Genomic DNA, 19,334 nt, shown 5'->3' on the forward strand with positions numbered 1-19,334 from the left:
TCCTTCTAGACAGGGGTTTGGGCGAGTGCTGTTATTCGCATTAAAGACCATATACCTTCTTTTTTTAAGGTTGAGCTCCAAACCTCTGTTTCTACAGAAGACACTAAAAGTATCAAGTGCCCTTAGTATGCCCATGGGGATTTCGAGAGCAGAAGGGAATAGTCTGCAAACATCATGGCAGGTATTTTGCGGTTCGCTAGCCTGGGGGCATCAATATCCTTTCCAGCTGCCAATGACTTGATTAGGCCATTAATAAAAAGGGAGAAAAGAGTCGGAGCCAAGACGCAGCCTTGGCGCATACCTCTCTCTAGTGGGAAAGGAGCTGAGAGTTCTCCGTTTTTGCCATACCTAGTTTGTGCAAAATTACCTTGATGTAGTCGTTTCATCTGATGGCAAAGGTACTCAGGGGCTCCCATGTCCAATAATAATATTGCCCAAAGTTTATCCCTCTGGACAAGATCAAACGCAGATAAAAGGTCCACAAATATAAGATAGAGGCTGCCACCCTCTATGGTCACAGTTTTCCAGAATAGGATCTGTAATCTGAAAATCAATTGTGGCGATATTAGCCCTAAACCCAGTTTGAAGAGGGGTTAGTACATTGTGCTCTTCTATCCAGGACTGCAGTCGCCCCAAGAGTGCATGTGCAAATATTTTCTGGCTTACATCTAGGAGGCTGATGGGGCGGTAATTGGCGGGAATGAGCGGAGAACCCTTTTTAAATATTGGAATAATTTCTGCCCCAGCCCAGGTGGTAGGAATCGCCATACCCTGAAGGATGGAAATGAACAAGGACCACAAATAGGGGGCCCAGACAGAAGGTTCAGAGTGGAAGAGGTCCCCAGGGATCTTGTCCAACCCTGGCGCCTTAGCTGGTATTATCTTAGCCAGTGCTTCAGTGATCTCCTTTGGGGAAAACAGGGGTGTCTCGATGATTTGGCTCAGGGGAGGGGAGAGTCTTAGCCGCAAGCCCGTCTTCATCCTCTCCCATTAAATATAAAGATTTAAAGTGGGCTCTCCAGACTTACTCCCCAATGTTTGTACCTTCAAGGGATCCTGTATTAATCAGGTTCCAGAATGCCCTCATGTCATGGTTGTTTAATGCATTTCTGAGGGAATCCCTTTTTTCGTGCTCCCAGCTGCTTTTTTACTTTGCTATGGCGATTTTATAAATTTCCCTTGCTTCCCTGATTGATGGCCTGTCGTTTGCTTTAATGGCAACTAAAAGGGCTGACTTGGCTGCACTGCAGCACTCATTATACCATGGATGACGTGGTTTTCTAGTCAGCCTAGACTACTTGCTAATATAAAAAGGTGGAGAGCAGGACTTGATGGTTGTTAAACATTCTAGTTTGGGAATTTGGGGTACCATTGATCTCTGAGAGTTGGTTTGCAGCAACAAGGAATAGCAGCTTTTCCTGAGATTGGGAGAATTCCCCCCAGCGGACTCTCCTCCCTCCATTTGCCTGTGTTAATCTAGGGTTGTGTGTTGATGGTGTTTTAGGTGTATTACCGGCATATGGTAAAATTACCTCTAGAGAAAGAGCATTGTGGTCACTCTCGTGGCGAGGGGTGATCTTAAAATCCAGGACCCTGTGCCACGATTTGGTGTCTACCGCGATGTAATCTATGATCGAGGTCTGCCCTGGTCTGTTAAAGGTACACTTGCCGGGGCTGTCGGGTGCTGTGCGGCCATTGCATGTCCTTAGTGAAGAGCTCAGTGTGAGCGTATGCATCTGTAGTACCAGCGGCGTCCAAGCCCGAATAGGCGAGATGTTGGGCTCTGGAATGGCCCAAAGTGAGTCCTCCGCGCTGGAGATACTTGTGGCCAGGCCATTCAAAGGTTCGAACTGGCAGTTAAAATCCCCACCTATGATTACCCAGTAATTATCGGGGATTGTTGGAAGAAAGGTGGTCAATTGGTCAAGTGTAGGGGAGACTTGGCCATAATAGACCGGCCGTGAGTTGACATTGATCAGAGCAATTCTAGTTTTTGTGGCAAAAGTCAGAAAAATGCAAAGAATGTCTCGTGATGAGGTCTCTATCTGTTTAATCTCACAGCCCAGGTGCACGCCAACCCAAATGCACAGTCCCCCAGATGGTCTTTCCCTGCCCCCCTGGTTAGCTAAGATGCTGAATGACGCATAGCCCAATCTGTGTGTGTCCGCCCTAGCCCAGGTTTTCTGGAACATGCAGATCTCATGTTGTTTTATGAATAGCCCTCAATCTGGGTTATCCAGTTAGGAGGTGAGATCTGCTATGTTCCAGGATAGTAACTTCAGGCCTGAAGGGCCCACTTCATTAGCTGAATTGTTTGGTTGAGTGACGCAGGCCTTTATATGGGCCTGATGTGGGTCAATGGTCCCCACCCGCCCCGTCGAACTTGCACCGATGCCTAATTCGCAATCGCCAACTGGGGCAGGAGGGGGCTTTACTACCAATGGTTGGATGGTTTTAATTATCTGTGAATCCTGACGGGATGGCTGATGCAATGGGGGACTAGTGGGGGCCTTCTCCTGTTTTCTACTATTTACACTCTCTCTCCTCCCAAGTAGACCATCACCTGTGCTCCTTTCTGCTTCCTACGCCCTGCACTCTCCGCTGTACAAGCTCTTCCTGATGCATTGGTCCCCCTGGGATCTCCAATTGACGTCTGGAGCTCACAAGTAGGAGCCCAGTGCACGTTAGTCAGTCTCCTGATTCTAGTGGGCTGTATCTATTTGAGACTGGAAGATTGTAAAATAGTGCTCTTGGGATATCCTGATCCATACTAGCAAATGACTCATTCTGGCTCCACACACCCCAGTTGTGGCCTGCTCTTCTTGTGTTATGAGGCATAATCCCTGGGGGGAAGAAGTATCCCAAGGGGAAGGAACCTGTGCCCCCCTTCTCCCTCTGGTAGCTGCAGTCTATGAGAGTTTCCACGACCAGTGTGTTTCTGAAATGTATCACTACACAGTCCCCAGGGACATCTTTTGGTCTCCATCCCACCCAGCCTACCCTAAGCATCAGTATAATTTAATTTGCGTCTTTGTAGGAAAATTGCCTGTGCTTAGCAAGCCAGAAAATGCATTTATTTTTTAGTTCAAAATGGGATTCCCTACACCCCCTGTTCAACTCTGGGACTCCTGTTAATACGATAACATAGGGAGTTGAGTCCGGGGGAGATTAATGCATGGCATGGCAGTCTCATCTTCGCGGGGAGCCGCCCTTGTACTGTCCCTATAGATTGGACCTTGTTGCTGGGGATCAGGCGCTTGTAGTCTTACTACGGGTGGCCTAGGAATGTTTCCTATCACTGTCCCTTGGGGAGGCCCCTGGCGGTGGATACTGGCATCTATTTTTGTGGCAGTGGGTTTCTCATACATTTACCTGCACCCTCCTGATTGATTAGATTAGGCCTAGTAGAGAAGGTCGAGGTATTAGATGCTAGAGGGGCTGGTTGTGAAACTGGGGTTTTTGTTGACTCAACCCCCATATGAATTGACTCTTCCTTGCCCACCCAAAGTTCAACCAATGACGATAGTTTGTCCACCCGTTCCAGTAAATTATCAAGTTCATCCTTTACGATGGACCTGATTTGAACTTGAAGGTCAACTACCAGGTTAGTCACCCAAGTTGGTTGCTCCAGGCTCACTTGCGGTAATGCCCCTGGTCCAATTACCCCTAAGTCACTGGTTGTTACATTGATCTCCGTTTGTTTTTTCCTCTTGGGTCCCGAGTTTGTGGCAAGTTTGTGTTTCCTGTTTTTTGGGCCAGCACCCACCGGGTGCAACTCAACGGTGTGTGCCACGCAGTCCATTGCGCGTATCCTTGGATGGTCTGTTGGCGAGTCCAAGGCTAAGGCAGAGGGGGGACTAACAGGGTCATAGATGGTGGGAAGTAGGGCTAGATCCGGGGTTAATGAGAGGCACCTTTTGGTCAGTTCAATTTCCGTAGCAACTGCGCCAATTACCCTCTGTAGCATTTTGAGAATTTAGGTTGGTTGTAAGGAGGGTGCGGGTTGCAAGGGAACAGATTGATTTTTCCCCATGCATGTGGGTTTTCCCATGTTTGCTAGTAGCAGTGAAAAAGACACAATCTTTTAAAGAGGTTATGGCCACAGTGGAACTTCTCAGTAGTTCATGTTGGGAATGGTTACCCAGGGTTCAGGATTTTTTTTTTGGTCTATGCTGGTCTGCAGGGGTGGTGGCCACAGAGAGAAAGAAGAGCTTCCTGCAAATGCTTGGGGTGGGGAGCACACAACAGTTTATTGGGGGCACTAACCTTATATCAGCTGCCCGGTGGAGTCACAAGCCCAGGAGAATTCTTTATCAGGGCTCAGAGGGGTTGCCCAGCCCAGTCTCCTTCGGGCTCTGATGGGCCCGGGCTTTGCCCAGGCACACCTGCGCTGCGGGAGCCTTCCGTTGATTTTATGCACCCCCGGGCGCTCTGTGACTTAGTTGGCGCCTCCTGGCGCTGGGGCACTTGGGGAATGGAGTCCCCGGTCTCCGTGGCGGCACTGAAGGCAGCAGTAAGGGCTCCCGCGCTGCGGGAGCCATCCAGTGATTTTATGGGCCCGGGTGCTCTGGGACTTTGTTGGCGCCTCCTGGCGCTGAGGCACTTGGGGAATGGAGACCCCGGTCTCCGTGGCGGCACTGAAGGCAGCAGTAAGGGCAGCAGTATTTATTAAATACATTTTGTAAAAGGGTATTTATATTGTTATTTTGTAAAGCACAGTTACATGCTTATGTTACATTTCTCCCCAGTTTTGCTCTTTATGAGGGTGTCTGCATGTTGCATTTCAATATAAAAGACACTTTCAATAATTGGAGGTCAATGTCTAGATTACATTTCCACCACCTTCCACGGGAACAAGGTTAATCTTAGGCCTCATACTTTTTTCTTGTGGATAGTAGAATATACTTCCATTATTTTATCTCTCAGGATTTCCTCTCAAGCACAATTACTTCCGTTTGTTCTGAGCACAAACTGAACTCAAAAAGAGCATGCCCTAAATCTACTAAGTTGATTGGATTTAAGCTATAAGTACTACAAGAGAAGTGTTTGTTGCCTTTTGACAGGATATTTAGGATGTAGCAGTCACTGTGTCTAGTAGCATGATTCAGATTTGATGGCTACTTAGTTAAGCAGCTGTTGCCTGCTGATTCTAAACTTTATATAACAAAGAAAAATACCACAACAGCCTAATGTTTGTGAAACTTTACATTGGCTAAAATATGTGATGTAGCGTCTTGGTATTCTGGGTACCCTTTTACAAGGCTGTAATACTTGAACTTTGATGCCTGAGAAGATATTAGAGTGAATCAACACTATGAAACCTTTTAAGGATGTGAACCATGGATTTAATCCTACTTTCAATTGCAAAGTAAGTCTGTAAGAGATACAAGCTGTGAAAAAGGTTTCTGCTTAGCAGTAATACCAGTGTTACAGCTTGACGTCTTTATAAAGTCAAAGTCACATATGTCCTACTTAGCCATTCGATTAATATCAAAAAGGGAAACAGTTCCTCTCTATGGGCCTGGGTAGAGGGTTACAATGACCTACTACACTGCTACGAATGGTATCCGGGGGGATCTGCAAATCCAGATCGTAATGCCCTCACACACCTGTTAGGGTGTCATGCTTCATCATTGGGCGCTCCTCGTCGGACCGGCGCTGCAATGTCCGACGGGCCTGGTGGCATCTTTATCGGAGATCTTTTGATCTGTGAACGCCGTATGGTGAGTGCGGTGTGTGGGGCTATAGGAGAAACATTGTTTGGTGAAGGTGTAGATTGTGATTATTAAAAAAGGCCCCTAACCTTTTTAGTTCACTTTATTAAATGGTCAAGGATGGGACTTTGTTAAAAACAGTGAGGCTACGTGTGATAATTAAAGGTATTCTAGTAGCCATTGGTGGACTAAGTCAGGTCAACATGTTTCGTGTCATGTGCTTCAAAGTCAAGCGACACTTCTTCAGGACCGGAATAATATGACCGCTTAGTAAACAGTCATGGGTGGTGAGTACCCTTTCAGAGGGATAGGATCCTCAACTTGGGGTTATCCTAAAGGCATTCTTCCTGTGTAGATAAGGCCAAGGAGAAAAGAAAGGGATATGGATACCATCAGAATTCATGACTGTGATCTAATCAGCTGAGACAGAAAACAGGATCTCATCCAGACAAGAGACAGTATATCATCCAGACTAGGCCAAATATGGCCGGTATCTATTAATAACAAGGGGATAATAAAAGAACTAACGCTAGGAGAACAATTAAAAAGAACATGGCATGAAAGAGTTCACAGCATGATATGACTAAAGTGACACAAATGTGGTAGGACCAAACAGTTACGGGGGGTAACGTTGTCAAGGACGAGAAAATAATCTTACCTCCTCAAGGTAGGATGTGGAGCCTCATAGATGAGGGAAGACGACCCGACCAATTGAGCGGGTGTACTATATGACAGGAAGTAAAGGAGACATCAAGCCTACAACATGATACTGTCAGCGGTGAAATTGCTGAATAAAACATATAAGTATATACTGATACAGGAAGAAAAACTGTTAGATTGTTCGATTCTAATATGTATCATCATTAACCATTGTACAACAATAATTTGAACAAAAAACTTTATCAACAAGTGCTCCCCTCAGAACATACTGGTCTGTCGATAATAGGGGGTTATATTGAAGACAATTATGCATGGTTGCAAAATTTGTTCATTAACGGACAAGCGACGGCATCCCACAAACCCCTGGTGCCACGTTCGTGCCAGCGTGAGTGGGAAGACCGGTGCATAGATAACTAAAGGTCCAGTGAGGGAGGGGTGAGTGTAATGCGGGTCCCGCTTGGTATCGACTGTGCGTGTCGTGCCGGCGGGGTGAGATCACTGATCGTACTCGTGAAGTAGTATGACAACGTATTCGAAATACGAGAATGGGCGTGATACCGGGGGGGGGGGGTTGGTTTTGGCAGACTCGCCGTGAACGGGTTAAAAGTAAAGGCACTGGTGTGCCGTGCCAACGAGAAAGTCAAGGTCTAGTTGTGCTCATATGATCCGGAGCCCGTAAGTAATGGGAACCGTGGATCTTAACGGACTTTCGTGATATATAAAAGCAGAGTTACGGTTTCAGGATATGTGGACGTGACCGTGCCGGGAAATAGCGGGCCGACATGCTGCGGCTAGGCTACATGCACTCGCGTCTCGGGGAGTGAAGGAGGGTGGGGGAGTCAGACTTACCCTGAACGAGACGTGGGCTCGTCTTAGAACCTACTCGTCTCCATCTCACCATGGTGTTACCGTAGGCGGTAGGATCCGGGTTATGAACCTTCAACCGGCGATCTAAATCTCGTGAGATTAAGCCGCCATTTTGTCACAAGACGAGATGCCTGACCCTGAATGGAATCTAAGGTATCGATCACAGAGATTATAAACAGGCGGAAACTACTATTAAAGAGCAGTTGGAGCAACATATTCTATTTTGCAAAGGGGTCCTGATAATAACATGGTACATAGTTGTAGACATCAACGGTCTAGACCCCACGGTCGTGTAGATTAACAATTATGATTGGAGCAGATGTGCAAATCTAATTCGACGTGGAAGATGAATTTTATCGTTTTGCTGTGGTATTAACTTCTGTCCAAGGGATATCATCGTTAAGACCTTGTCTGTGTGTAGAAAGGCGGAAAATCCACCTTTGTTCAGTTTCGAAGAGTTTTTGACTGGACCAAGCAGGGTTATTTTCAAGTACTGTCCAGTGTAATTCGTTAGCTCCATGTTGGTTGGCAATGAAGTGGGTACTCATCTTTGTGGTGGTTCTCCCGCATCGTATATTACTCCGATGCTCCATGATCCTTGTTTTTACTGGACGTGTGGTCATGCCTATGTAACGAAGGTTGCACGGGCATGTGATCATGTAGACACAGTTCCTAGAGTTGCAATTCGTGTGGTTTTTTTGCGTCCAAACTTTGCCTGCCTCTAGGGTGAGTTCTTTTGTTGCCTTAGTCAGGTTACATACTCCGCAATCTCCACATGGGTAGTGGCCCCTGACTGGAGTAGAACTCCAAAGGGTACCTTGAGCTGTTGTTTTAGTGGTTTTAGGGCGTGTGTGTACCAAGATGTCTCTGAGGTTACTTGTACGTTTATTAGCAAACCTTGGTTTAGGTAAAGATAAAGTACCTGTGGTCAAGATCTTCCAGTTTTTTGTGATGATTCTTTGTATTTTGTTGGATTCTGGTGTGTAAGTAGTAACACAGGTTATGATGTCCTCCGTCTCCTTCATTATTGGTTCTAACAATGCCTCCCGGTTGTTGTTGAGAGCTCTTTTGTTAGATTTGTTGATGATGGTGGTGGGATAGTTGCGTGCCTTTAGATGGTCGCTAAGGATGGAGGCCTCCTTTTTATAGTCACTGGTCTTGTCGCAGTTCCTTCGGAGGCGTAGGAACTGGCCAAAGGGGAGATTATCCCTGAGGGTCTTAGGGTGGTGACTTTCATACTGTAACAGACTATTCCGGTCCGTTGGTTTTCTGTAAGTGTGGGTCGATAGGGTCCCATTGTGCAATGTGATTGTCAAGTCCAGGAAATGTATTTCGGTTGGAGAGACCGATCTGGTGAATTTCAAATAGGGGTCCAAAGAATTCACCCAAGTGAAAAAGTTGTCACAAGTTTCTAGATCCCCTTTCCACATGATCAGGATGTCGTCAATATAACGCCTCCAAAGAATGATGTTGTTGGAATAGGGGTTGGTCTTTTCAACATTGAGGCTTTCAAATTCTGCGACGTAGAGGCATGCCAAGCTCGGCGCAAAGGTGCTGCCCATAGAAGTTCCTTGGGTCTGGTGGAAATATTGGTCTTTGAATATGAAGTAGTTCTCACACATGGCGATGGTGGCACATTCCATTATGAAGGAGACTGGGGTGTGTGATGTCCACTCTTCTTTCAGAAGGAGCTCTTCAATAACCCTCAGTGTCTCCATTTGGGGAATATTCGTGTAGAGAGCTTCTACATCCAGTGTCATCATGAGATCGATCTCTCCACTCATGGTAGTATCGGCCAATAGATTGAGGACGTCCCTGCTGTCTTTCAGATATGAGGGTATCCGTTGGACCAATGGACGAAGGAAATGGTCACAAAACTTGCTGAGGGGTTCCAGTAGTGACCCTATGCCCGAGACTATAGGGCGACCGGGGGGTGGATTAACTCCCTTATGAATTTTTGGTAAGGTGTAGAAGGCAGGCGTTCTGGGTTGCGTGTTCACCAGAAATTGTGCTTCATTCCTGGTGATCCAGCCCTGCGTTTCGGCTGATTCTACGATGGACTTAATCTTGGTCATCAGCCTTCCTGTCGGATCTCCATCAATCTTAGTATAGTACTTGACTTGGGAGAGTTGTCGTAGGCATTCCTGATCGTAATCTGGTGTGTCCATGATGACGATCGCACCTCCCTTATCTGCTGCTTTGATTGTAATGGTTGAATCTTCGTTAAGGGCTTTCAATGCTGTCCTCTCGACTGTTGATAGGTTATTAAACAGTGTCGGTCTGGTGACATTCTCCACTTCTTTTGATACTGCTTGCTCGAAAGTCAAAATCTCATTCGGGGTGATGCCATCATGTGGGGTGAAAGTTGAGGGAGGACGCAGGCCTGTATCCGTGGTTTCCTCGGATGGCTTGTCTTGAAAGTACGCTCGCAGTCGTATCTTCCGAAAGAAGTTATGAAGTTCTTTGTGCAAAAGGAATCGATCCAGTTGTGGGGTAGGAACAAAACCCAGACCTCTGTTTAGTACTTTCTTTTCCGTCGGGGTGAGTACTCTTGAGGATAGATTGACCACTAGGTCCTGTTGTTCTTCCTGGATCTCAGTTCCATCCGGTCTTGTTGCTGTGGTGCCGGAGGGTCTTGCCACTGGACTTGCTTGAATACTCCGTCTCGTCTTCTGCCTCTTGCCCTGCCCCGGCCTCTTCCTAAAAAAGGTTGTTGTTGTTGGTTGTAGTGGTACATTGGTGGGGGCATTTGGTACATGGGATTCCAAGGTGCTTGTTGCCCATAGTAGGGATTCATAGGGAAGCCAAGGAGCGGAGGTGGTGGTGGTCCCCAGTTTTTTCTGAAATTGGACCTACTCTCGTTGCTGGAACCACTGCTGTTTGAATAGGTGCGAGATCTATTCTCCACTGAGCTCCCGTCGGATGAATCTTCACCTGTTGGTATCTGGTAGTCATCCTTGGTATAGGGATACACCTTTTCTTTATCAAATTTCTTGATATCTTTTTGCAATTTCGTTATTTTTTGTCGCATCAGATGATTTTTATGGTCATCCATCTCTGTATTGATTTCAGCAAGTCTGCTTTTGAATGCCGTGATGTTAATTGAGGCTTTTAGATTGTTCTCTGCAATTGTTATTTCGACCAAAAGTTTGTCAGCTAAGCGTTTTGCTGTATTTATAATCAGTATCAGCCAGTCCCTGGTACACTTCCACGCCACAAGAGACCATTCCTTCCTAAAGCCAATATCCTCCAGAAAGATTCTCGGTGCATTCGTAACTAAGAGTCCATTTGGGGCTATGTTTGCCCTAAGGTATTCTGTCATCATTGCACCGTGGAGTGCTATTTTCGTCTGTAATTTCTTCTGGTTAGCTAAGGAATTCCAATCGTCTGTGGTACTGCAAGATGGAATACTGCCATCGTTTTGTAGCAGGGAGGGGGTGCGTAAGATTTCTGACACCATGTCATCTGAAAAACTAAGACCTTGGTTGTCCATGGTTATGTGTAGGGGGAGGGATGTTGTAAGTGGGAAGGTTGTGCCAAGTGGAATGGTAGGTCACGGAGGGTGACGGGAAATGGGAAGGGAGGGGGGGGGAAAAGGGGTGTGAAAAACTAGCGTTGGTTCAAGGGGAATATATAATATAATATAATAGTCCCTCGGCAAAGGAGCCGTATGTAAGCGTATAATCAAAGGGGGGACAACAGAGCTAGTTATTTATCGAGGTCCTGTTTCCATGCTCCAAGGCAAGTAGATTAATATCAAAAAGGGAAACAGTTCCTCTCTATGGGCCTGGGTAGAGGGTTACAATGACCTACTACACTGCTACGAATGGTATCCGGGGGGATCTGCAAATCCAGATCGTAATGCCCTCACACACCTGTTAGGGTGTCATGCTTCATCATTGGGCGCTCCTCGTCGGACCGGCGCTGCAATGTCCGACGGGCCTGGTGGCATCTTTATCGGAGATCTTTTGATCTGTGAACGCCGTATGGTGAGTGCAGTGTGTGGGGCTATAGGAGAAACATTGTTTGGTGAAGGTGTAGATTGTGATTATTAAAAAAGGCCCCTAACCTTTTTAGTTCACTTTATTAAATGGTCAAGGATGGGACTTTGTTAAAAACAGTGAGGCTACGTGTGATAATTAAAGGTATTCTAGTAGCCATTGGTGGACTAAGTCAGGTCAACATGTTTCGTGTCATGTGCTTCAAAGTCAAGCGACACTTCTTCAGGACCGGAATAATATGACCGCTTAGTAAACAGTCATGGGTGGTGAGTACCCTTTCAGAGGGATAGGATCCTCAACTTGGGGTTATCCTAAAGGCATTCTTCCTGTGTAGATAAGGCCAAGGAGAAAAGAAAGGGATATGGATACCATCAGAATTCATGACTGTGATCTAATCAGCTGAGACAGAAAACAGGATCTCATCCAGACAAGAGACAGTATATCATCCAGACTAGGCCAAATATGGCCGGTATCTATTAATAACAAGGGGATAATAAAAGAACTAACGCTAGGAGAACAATTAAAAAGAACATGGCATGAAAGAGTTCACAGCATGATATGACTAAAGTGACACAAATGTGGTAGGACCAAACAGTTACGGGGGGTAACGTTGTCAAGGACGAGAAAATAATCTTACCTCCTCAAGGTAGGATGTGGAGCCTCATAGATGAGGGAAGACGACCCGACCAATTGAGCGGGTGTACTATATGACAGGAAGTAAAGGAGACATCAAGCCTACAACATGATACTGTCAGCGGTGAAATTGCTGAATAAAACATATAAGTATATACTGATACAGGAAGAAAAACTGTTAGATTGTTCGATTCTAATATGTATCATCATTAACCATTGTACAACAATAATTTGAACAAAAAACTTTATCAACAAGTGCTCCCCTCAGAACATACTGGTCTGTCGATAATAGGGGGTTATATTGAAGACAATTATGCATGGTTGCAAAATTTGTTCATTAACGGACAAGCGACGGCATCCCACAAACCCCTGGTGCCACGTTCGTGCCAGCGTGAGTGGGAAGACCGGTGCATAGATAACTAAAGGTCCAGTGAGGGAGGGGTGAGTGTAATGCGGGTCCCGCTTGGTATCGACTGTGCGTGTCGTGCCGGCGGGGTGAGATCACTGATCGTACTCGTGAAGTAGTATGACAACGTATTCGAAATACGAGAATGGGCGTGATACCGGGGGGGGGGGGTTGGTTTTGGCAGACTCGCCGTGAACGGGTTAAAAGTAAAGGCACTGGTGTGCCGTGCCAACGAGAAAGTCAAGGTCTAGTTGTGCTCATATGATCCGGAGCCCGTAAGTAATGGGAACCGTGGATCTTAACGGACTTTCGTGATATATAAAAGCAGAGTTACGGTTTCAGGATATGTGGACGTGACCGTGCCGGGAAATAGCGGGCCGACATGCTGCGGCTAGGCTACATGCACTCGCGTCTCGGGGAGTGAAGGAGGGTGGGGGAGTCAGACTTACCCTGAACGAGACGTGGGCTCGTCTTAGAACCTACTCGTCTCCATCTCACCATGGTGTTACCGTAGGCGGTAGGATCCGGGTTATGAACCTTCAACCGGCGATCTAAATCTCGTGAGATTAAGCCGCCATTTTGTCACAAGACGAGATGCCTGACCCTGAATGGAATCTAAGGTATCGATCACAGAGATTATAAACAGGCGGAAACTACTATTAAAGAGCAGTTGGAGCAACATATTCTATTTTGCAAAGGGGTCCTGATAATAACATGGTACATAGTTGTAGACATCAACGGTCTAGACCCCACGGTCGTGTAGATTAACAATTATGATTGGAGCAGATGTGCAAATCTAATTCGACGTGGAAGATGAATTTTATCGTTTTGCTGTGGTATTAACTTCTGTCCAAGGGATATCATCGTTAAGACCTTGTCTGTGTGTAGAAAGGCGGAAAATCCACCTTTGTTCAGTTTCGAAGAGTTTTTGACTGGACCAAGCAGGGTTATTTTCAAGTACTGTCCAGTGTAATTCGTTAGCTCCATGTTGGTTGGCAATGAAGTGGGTACTCATCTTTGTGGTGGTTCTCCCGCATCGTATATTACTCCGATGCTCCATGATCCTTGTTTTTACTGGACGTGTGGTCATGCCTATGTAACGAAGGTTGCACGGGCATGTGATCATGTAGACACAGTTCCTAGAGTTGCAATTCGTGTGGTTTTTTTGCGTCCAAACTTTGCCTGCCTCTAGGGTGAGTTCTTTTGTTGCCTTAGTCAGGTTACATACTCCGCAATCTCCACATGGGTAGTGGCCCCTGACTGGAGTAGAACTCCAAAGGGTACCTTGAGCTGTTGTTTTAGTGGTTTTAGGGCGTGTGTGTACCAAGATGTCTCTGAGGTTACTTGTACGTTTATTAGCAAACCTTGGTTTAGGTAAAGATAAAGTACCTGTGGTCAAGATCTTCCAGTTTTTTGTGATGATTCTTTGTATTTTGTTGGATTCTGGTGTGTAAGTAGTAACACAGGTTATGATGTCCTCCGTCTCCTTCATTATTGGTTCTAACAATGCCTCCCGGTTGTTGTTGAGAGCTCTTTTGTTAGATTTGTTGATGATGGTGGTGGGATAGTTGCGTGCCTTTAGATGGTCGCTAAGGATGGAGGCCTCCTTTTTATAGTCACTGGTCTTGTCGCAGTTCCTTCGGAGGCGTAGGAACTGGCCAAAGGGGAGATTATCCCTGAGGGTCTTAGGGTGGTGACTTTCATACTGTAACAGACTATTCCGGTCCGTTGGTTTTCTGTAAGTGTGGGTCGATAGGGTCCCATTGTGCAATGTGATTGTCAAGTCCAGGAAATGTATTTCGGTTGGAGAGACCGATCTGGTGAATTTCAAATAGGGGTCCAAAGAATTCACCCAAGTGAAAAAGTTGTCACAAGTTTCTAGATCCCCTTTCCACATGATCAGGATGTCGTCAATATAACGCCTCCAAAGAATGATGTTGTTGGAATAGGGGTTGGTCTTTTCAACATTGAGGCTTTCAAATTCTGCGACGTAGAGGCATGCCAAGCTCGGCGCAAAGGTGCTGCCCATAGAAGTTCCTTGGGTCTGGTGGAAATATTGGTCTTTGAATATGAAGTAGTTCTCACACATGGCGATGGTGGCACATTCCATTATGAAGGAGACTGGGGTGTGTGATGTCCACTCTTCTTTCAGAAGGAGCTCTTCAATAACCCTCAGTGTCTCCATTTGGGGAATATTCGTGTAGAGAGCTTCTACATCCAGTGTCATCATGAGATCGATCTCTCCACTCATGGTAGTATCGGCCAATAGATTGAGGACGTCCCTGCTGTCTTTCAGATATGAGGGTATCCGTTGGACCAATGGACGAAGGAAATGGTCACAAAACTTGCTGAGGGGTTCCAGTAGTGACCCTATGCCCGAGACTATAGGGCGACCGGGGGGTGGATTAACTCCCTTATGAATTTTTGGTAAGGTGTAGAAGGCAGGCGTTCTGGGTTGCGTGTTCACCAGAAATTGTGCTTCATTCCTGGTGATCCAGCCCTGCGTTTCGGCTGATTCTACGATGGACTTAATCTTGGTCATCAGCCTTCCTGTCGGATCTCCATCAATCTTAGTATAGTACTTGACTTGGGAGAGTTGTCGTAGGCATTCCTGATCGTAATCTGGTGTGTCCATGATGACGATCGCACCTCCCTTATCTGCTGCTTTGATTGTAATGGTTGAATCTTCGTTAAGGGCTTTCAATGCTGTCCTCTCGACTGTTGATAGGTTATTAAACAGTGTCGGTCTGGTGACATTCTCCACTTCTTTTGATACTGCTTGCTCGAAAGTCAAAATCTCATTCGGGGTGATGCCATCATGTGGGGTGAAAGTTGAGGGAGGACGCAGGCCTGTATCCGTGGTTTCCTCGGATGGCTTGTCTTGAAAGTATCTGAGAAGATATTAGAGTGAATCAACACTATGAAACCTTTTAAGGATGTGAACCATGGATTTAATCCTACTTTCAATTGCAAAGTAAGTCTGTAAGAGATACAAGCTGTGAAAAAGGTTTCTGCTTAGCAGTAATACCAGTGTTACAGCTTGACGTCTTTATAAAGTCAAAGTCACATATGTCCTACTTAGCCATTCTACAAGACAGAACTGGTACACCCATGATGGATTGACAAAAAGGGAGTTTTGGCTACTAAAACATTGGGAAGTTCTTGCAAATGCTCTTTATGTATTATTATGGTTGTGCATCAATGTATTAGGGTGCCTTATTATTTACAGAAATGGGTTGCTTATCTGTACATGTAAACTGTGTGTGCTGATGTTGATCTCTTGCTTGTTGTCCCCATGATCCCAGACTGCCATGCAGTTCATCACTCTGTACAGCTATGAGGACATTGTGACCGCGCGCATCGAGGGCAGCTCTGGTTCGCTCTGGAGTATCAGCCCACCAAGCCGTGAGCAGATGAGGAAAGAGCTTCAGAATGGTACCTCGGATATCACACTCCGCTTCACTTGGAACTTTCAGAGGTACTGATGAACAGATGGCTTATAGTATACTACAGTCAGCCATGTTGTTTATAGTCAGCCTGATATATTATCTATCGGGCCATCCTCTTATAAACTACAACGCTACTCCATTGGAATCTGTTGCTTCTGACAGAACTGTCCTAATGTAGTCTGGAATGCCAGCTTATAGTAGTCTACCAGAGTGAAATATTGTAGCCTGCTGAACCGGAATTTTGTAATTTGACAGATCACAATATTATATATTGTTAGGCTTTACCTATTTTACCTTGCTACTCTATTGTACGCTGCCCGCCATTGTCTCTCTCTGCCATGCTGTGAATTCCACTAAAGCATTTCCACTATGACTTACCTCACAATGGACTATCAGGCACAAAATGTCCAAGCCACAACATAAGCTGTGATGTCTGTACCTGTCCATCTCTCTTCAGGTCTTGCTGTCCGAATGTCTTTCTGCTCTCTGTGTTTATTTTGCTTTGTGTATGTGTCACTGTATGCATGTCTCGCTGTCTTTTTCATTGTGTGTGAGTATTGCTGTGCAACTTATTTTGTGTATGTCGACGTGTATTTCGAGATATATATGTATGTGTGTGTATATATATATATATATATTTTTTTTTATTTCAATGGCTCTATATTTGGAAAAGCACTCGACAGTAGAGCAGAAGGAATCTTCATTTGTTCATGGCATTTTGAAGGTAACAGGTAATCCGTCATTGTTCCTCGTTGCCTAAAAGCACTTCAGTGTGCTCCGGATTAGATTTCACCTTCGTTTCTTGAGCCGTCTGCTGTGCCTCTTCAAACAGGAAACTCCTGCTGGCGGCCCCTCCTTTTCATGAGGTGGTGCTATTCCCACGACGAAGCTGTCGTGCAGTTTAATTTTATTTCAATGGCTCTATATTTGGAAAAGCACTCAACAGTAGAGCAGGCGGAATCTTCATTTGTTCATGGCATTTTGAAGGTAACAGGTAATCCGTTACCTGCAAAGTGCATTAGTGCGCACTTTTTCACTTGAAGATCACGTGACAGATATATTCGCACTTCTAATCCCATGATGCATCTCGTTGCATATTTTTTTGCAGGGAATCATGTAAACTTCATCTGCCTTCATATTAAAAGTTACTCATCATATTGGCATCGTAAATAGTGGGTATAATTTTCAAACTTTCCCGTGTTAAATTAATCATGCTCAGTGCTTTGTTTCTTAAGTACCTGCAACGAAGCCTGTGCTCTGGCAGGATCGAGGCGGGGGTCACCCAGCTCCGAATCCCTTCCTGCATCGTCATAGATTTTGCTAAAGTAGCATTGCCTTAATTAGGTTCCTGGCGATGAGTGGATCGAGCTCCAGATTCAACATCAGCAAACAAGACCTCCAGGCACAGGAGCCCCAGACCCTTCAGGGCGGCCTCACAACAATGGTACCGGAGAGACCCATCAATTGACTTTAATCATGGAGGCAAGTGAGGCCCAATACCAGAGGGAAAGCTTTATTTGCAGGTACAGCAACGCAACAGAATTTCATCTCCTTATTCCTTACGCGTTTCGGCGACCTTTCGCCTTGGTCACAGGATGGAGTCTTTATGCGCAAAGTGCATTAGTGCGTGCTTTTTCACTCGACGATCACGTGACCGATATATTCGCACTTCTAATCCCATGATGCATCTCGTTGCATATTTTTTTGCAGGGAATCATGTAAACTTCATCTGCCTTCATATTAAAAGTTACTCATCATATTGGCATCGTAAATAGTGGGTATAATTTTCAAACTGTCCCGTGTTAAATTAATCATGCTCAGTGCTTTGTTTCTTAAGTACCTGCAACGAAGCCTGTTCTCTGGCACGATCGAGGCGGGGGTCACCCAGCTCCGAATCCCTTCCTGCATCGTCATGGATTTTGCTAAAGTAGCATTGCCTTAATTAGGTTCCTGGCGATGAGTGGATCGAGCTCCAGATTCAACATCAGCAAACAAGACCTCCAGGCACAGGAGCCCCAAACCCTTCAGGGCTGCTGGTATTGGGCCTCACTTGCCTCCGTGATTAAAATATATATATATATATATATATATATAACCTACTGTTATAGTTAGGACCTATTTTCCTTAGGAAATCCGCAACATTCTATTCCCAATAAGTCTGGCGCCGGTTGACGAATCTTCGCAGAATTTTTGTATGTATATATATATATATATATATATATATTCAAAAACTCTCCAAATGTGCAATCACGCACACAAATAGGAACGGACAACTTGAATCACCAATGCTCAAATTTCGTATTTATTTAATCGACGATATGTGCACAGCTCATGACGCGTTTCGGGCCACTCGGCCCTTGCTCACATGACATATATATATATATCATTGTATACATACACACATACATGTGTACGTTGCTGGTTGTATTTCACTGTGTATCTGTTTGACTCAAAAAATGTGTGTCCACTGTTGTGTGTTTAGCTCCCTGTAAGCGTCACTAAGAGCCTGGTAATCTCTTTCATCTTGTGTGCCTTGCACCAGATGCTCTAATATGTATTTGTCATGTGCACATGACTGTGTGTTTTTTTAACATATGCCTCTCTGGCTTTCTATGTTCCTCACTGTTTTTCAAGCATTGGATCTTTCATAGATTTACATGCTTGAATCCTTCCCCATCGTCAGACTAGGAACCCAACAGTAATTTTGCAAACAGCAGTCATGTACACAAATTAATACACATAAACGCATACATTAACATTGTTTAAAAGCAATGTTACCTTTTCTCACCTATCTACTTCATTATATGACCCAAACTTCATCGAATCAGAAGCCACCTCACCCAGTTGATCCCCTGACTGAAGCCTCCAGCTGTCAGATTTTCTACCACACGCTGTTTAAGATTTTACTATTGGGAGAGAAAAAATAAAATCTATCGCATCATGGCTGAGACAGAGGCTACCACAAAGAAGTCTTTGTTTAAAGCTTGTAAGGTATGTGGCAAAAAAATGTATTTGGAAGATCAGCATAAGAAGTGCCTATATTATTTACATCCTGATCACAAGCCAGCAAAATGTAAGATTAGCCATACCTTTTCAGCCAAGACCCTGAAGGATAGGGAAAGGCGCCTGGCGCTGGCTATTTTGAAGAAAGAGTTGGAAACTAAAGGACCGGAGAAAGGACCCTCTGGTTCTGCTCCTTAGAGCCTGAGAGCTGGTCTTGTGCACTCTAGTATGAAGGAACACAAGGGGCATTATGTTTAGAAGAAGCACAAATTGAGAGAAAAAGATGAGGTGAAGGACAAGGTTCCATCTAAGAAGCCTAAGGTAACTACAGACTCTGGGCAGAGGTCGATGACGATGAAGGGGAAATCCAAACAAGCCGCAGACGGAGGAATTACCATTGGCGAGAGCGACAAACAAAGGTCGCCATCAATGGATTCATCAACTTCTATGACAAGACTGTTGGCGCAGAAGGCACAGGAGTAGTCACTGCCAATGAAGTCATTGGTGGAGGATTTGTTGTCGACAAGGAAATTACCGTCAACTGATGAAAAGCTGTAGAGTAAGGATTTGTTGTCGGTGAAGTGGCTGCCATTGATGAGTG

The 19,334-nt window shown here is 45.3% G+C and overlaps 1 protein-coding gene across 4 annotated transcripts in view; it reads left to right on the forward strand.

Moving 5' to 3' along the window:
* PIEZO1 (piezo type mechanosensitive ion channel component 1 (Er blood group)) overlaps positions 1–19,334 on the forward strand; it is an 854,808-nt gene that overhangs the window by 777,708 nt on the left and 57,766 nt on the right. For all 4 annotated transcript variants that reach the window (XM_085638610.1, XM_085638612.1, XM_085638613.1 and 1 more), the window contains one exon: positions 15,587–15,759. In XM_085638610.1, the coding sequence (XP_085494736.1) occupies positions 15,587–15,759 (173 nt within the window). The remainder of the gene's footprint in view (positions 1–15,586; positions 15,760–19,334) is intronic.

Source organism: Triturus cristatus, chromosome 12 (genome assembly GCF_964204655.1).
Source record: "Triturus cristatus chromosome 12, aTriCri1.1, whole genome shotgun sequence".
Taxonomy (NCBI): domain Eukaryota; kingdom Metazoa; phylum Chordata; class Amphibia; order Caudata; family Salamandridae; genus Triturus; species Triturus cristatus.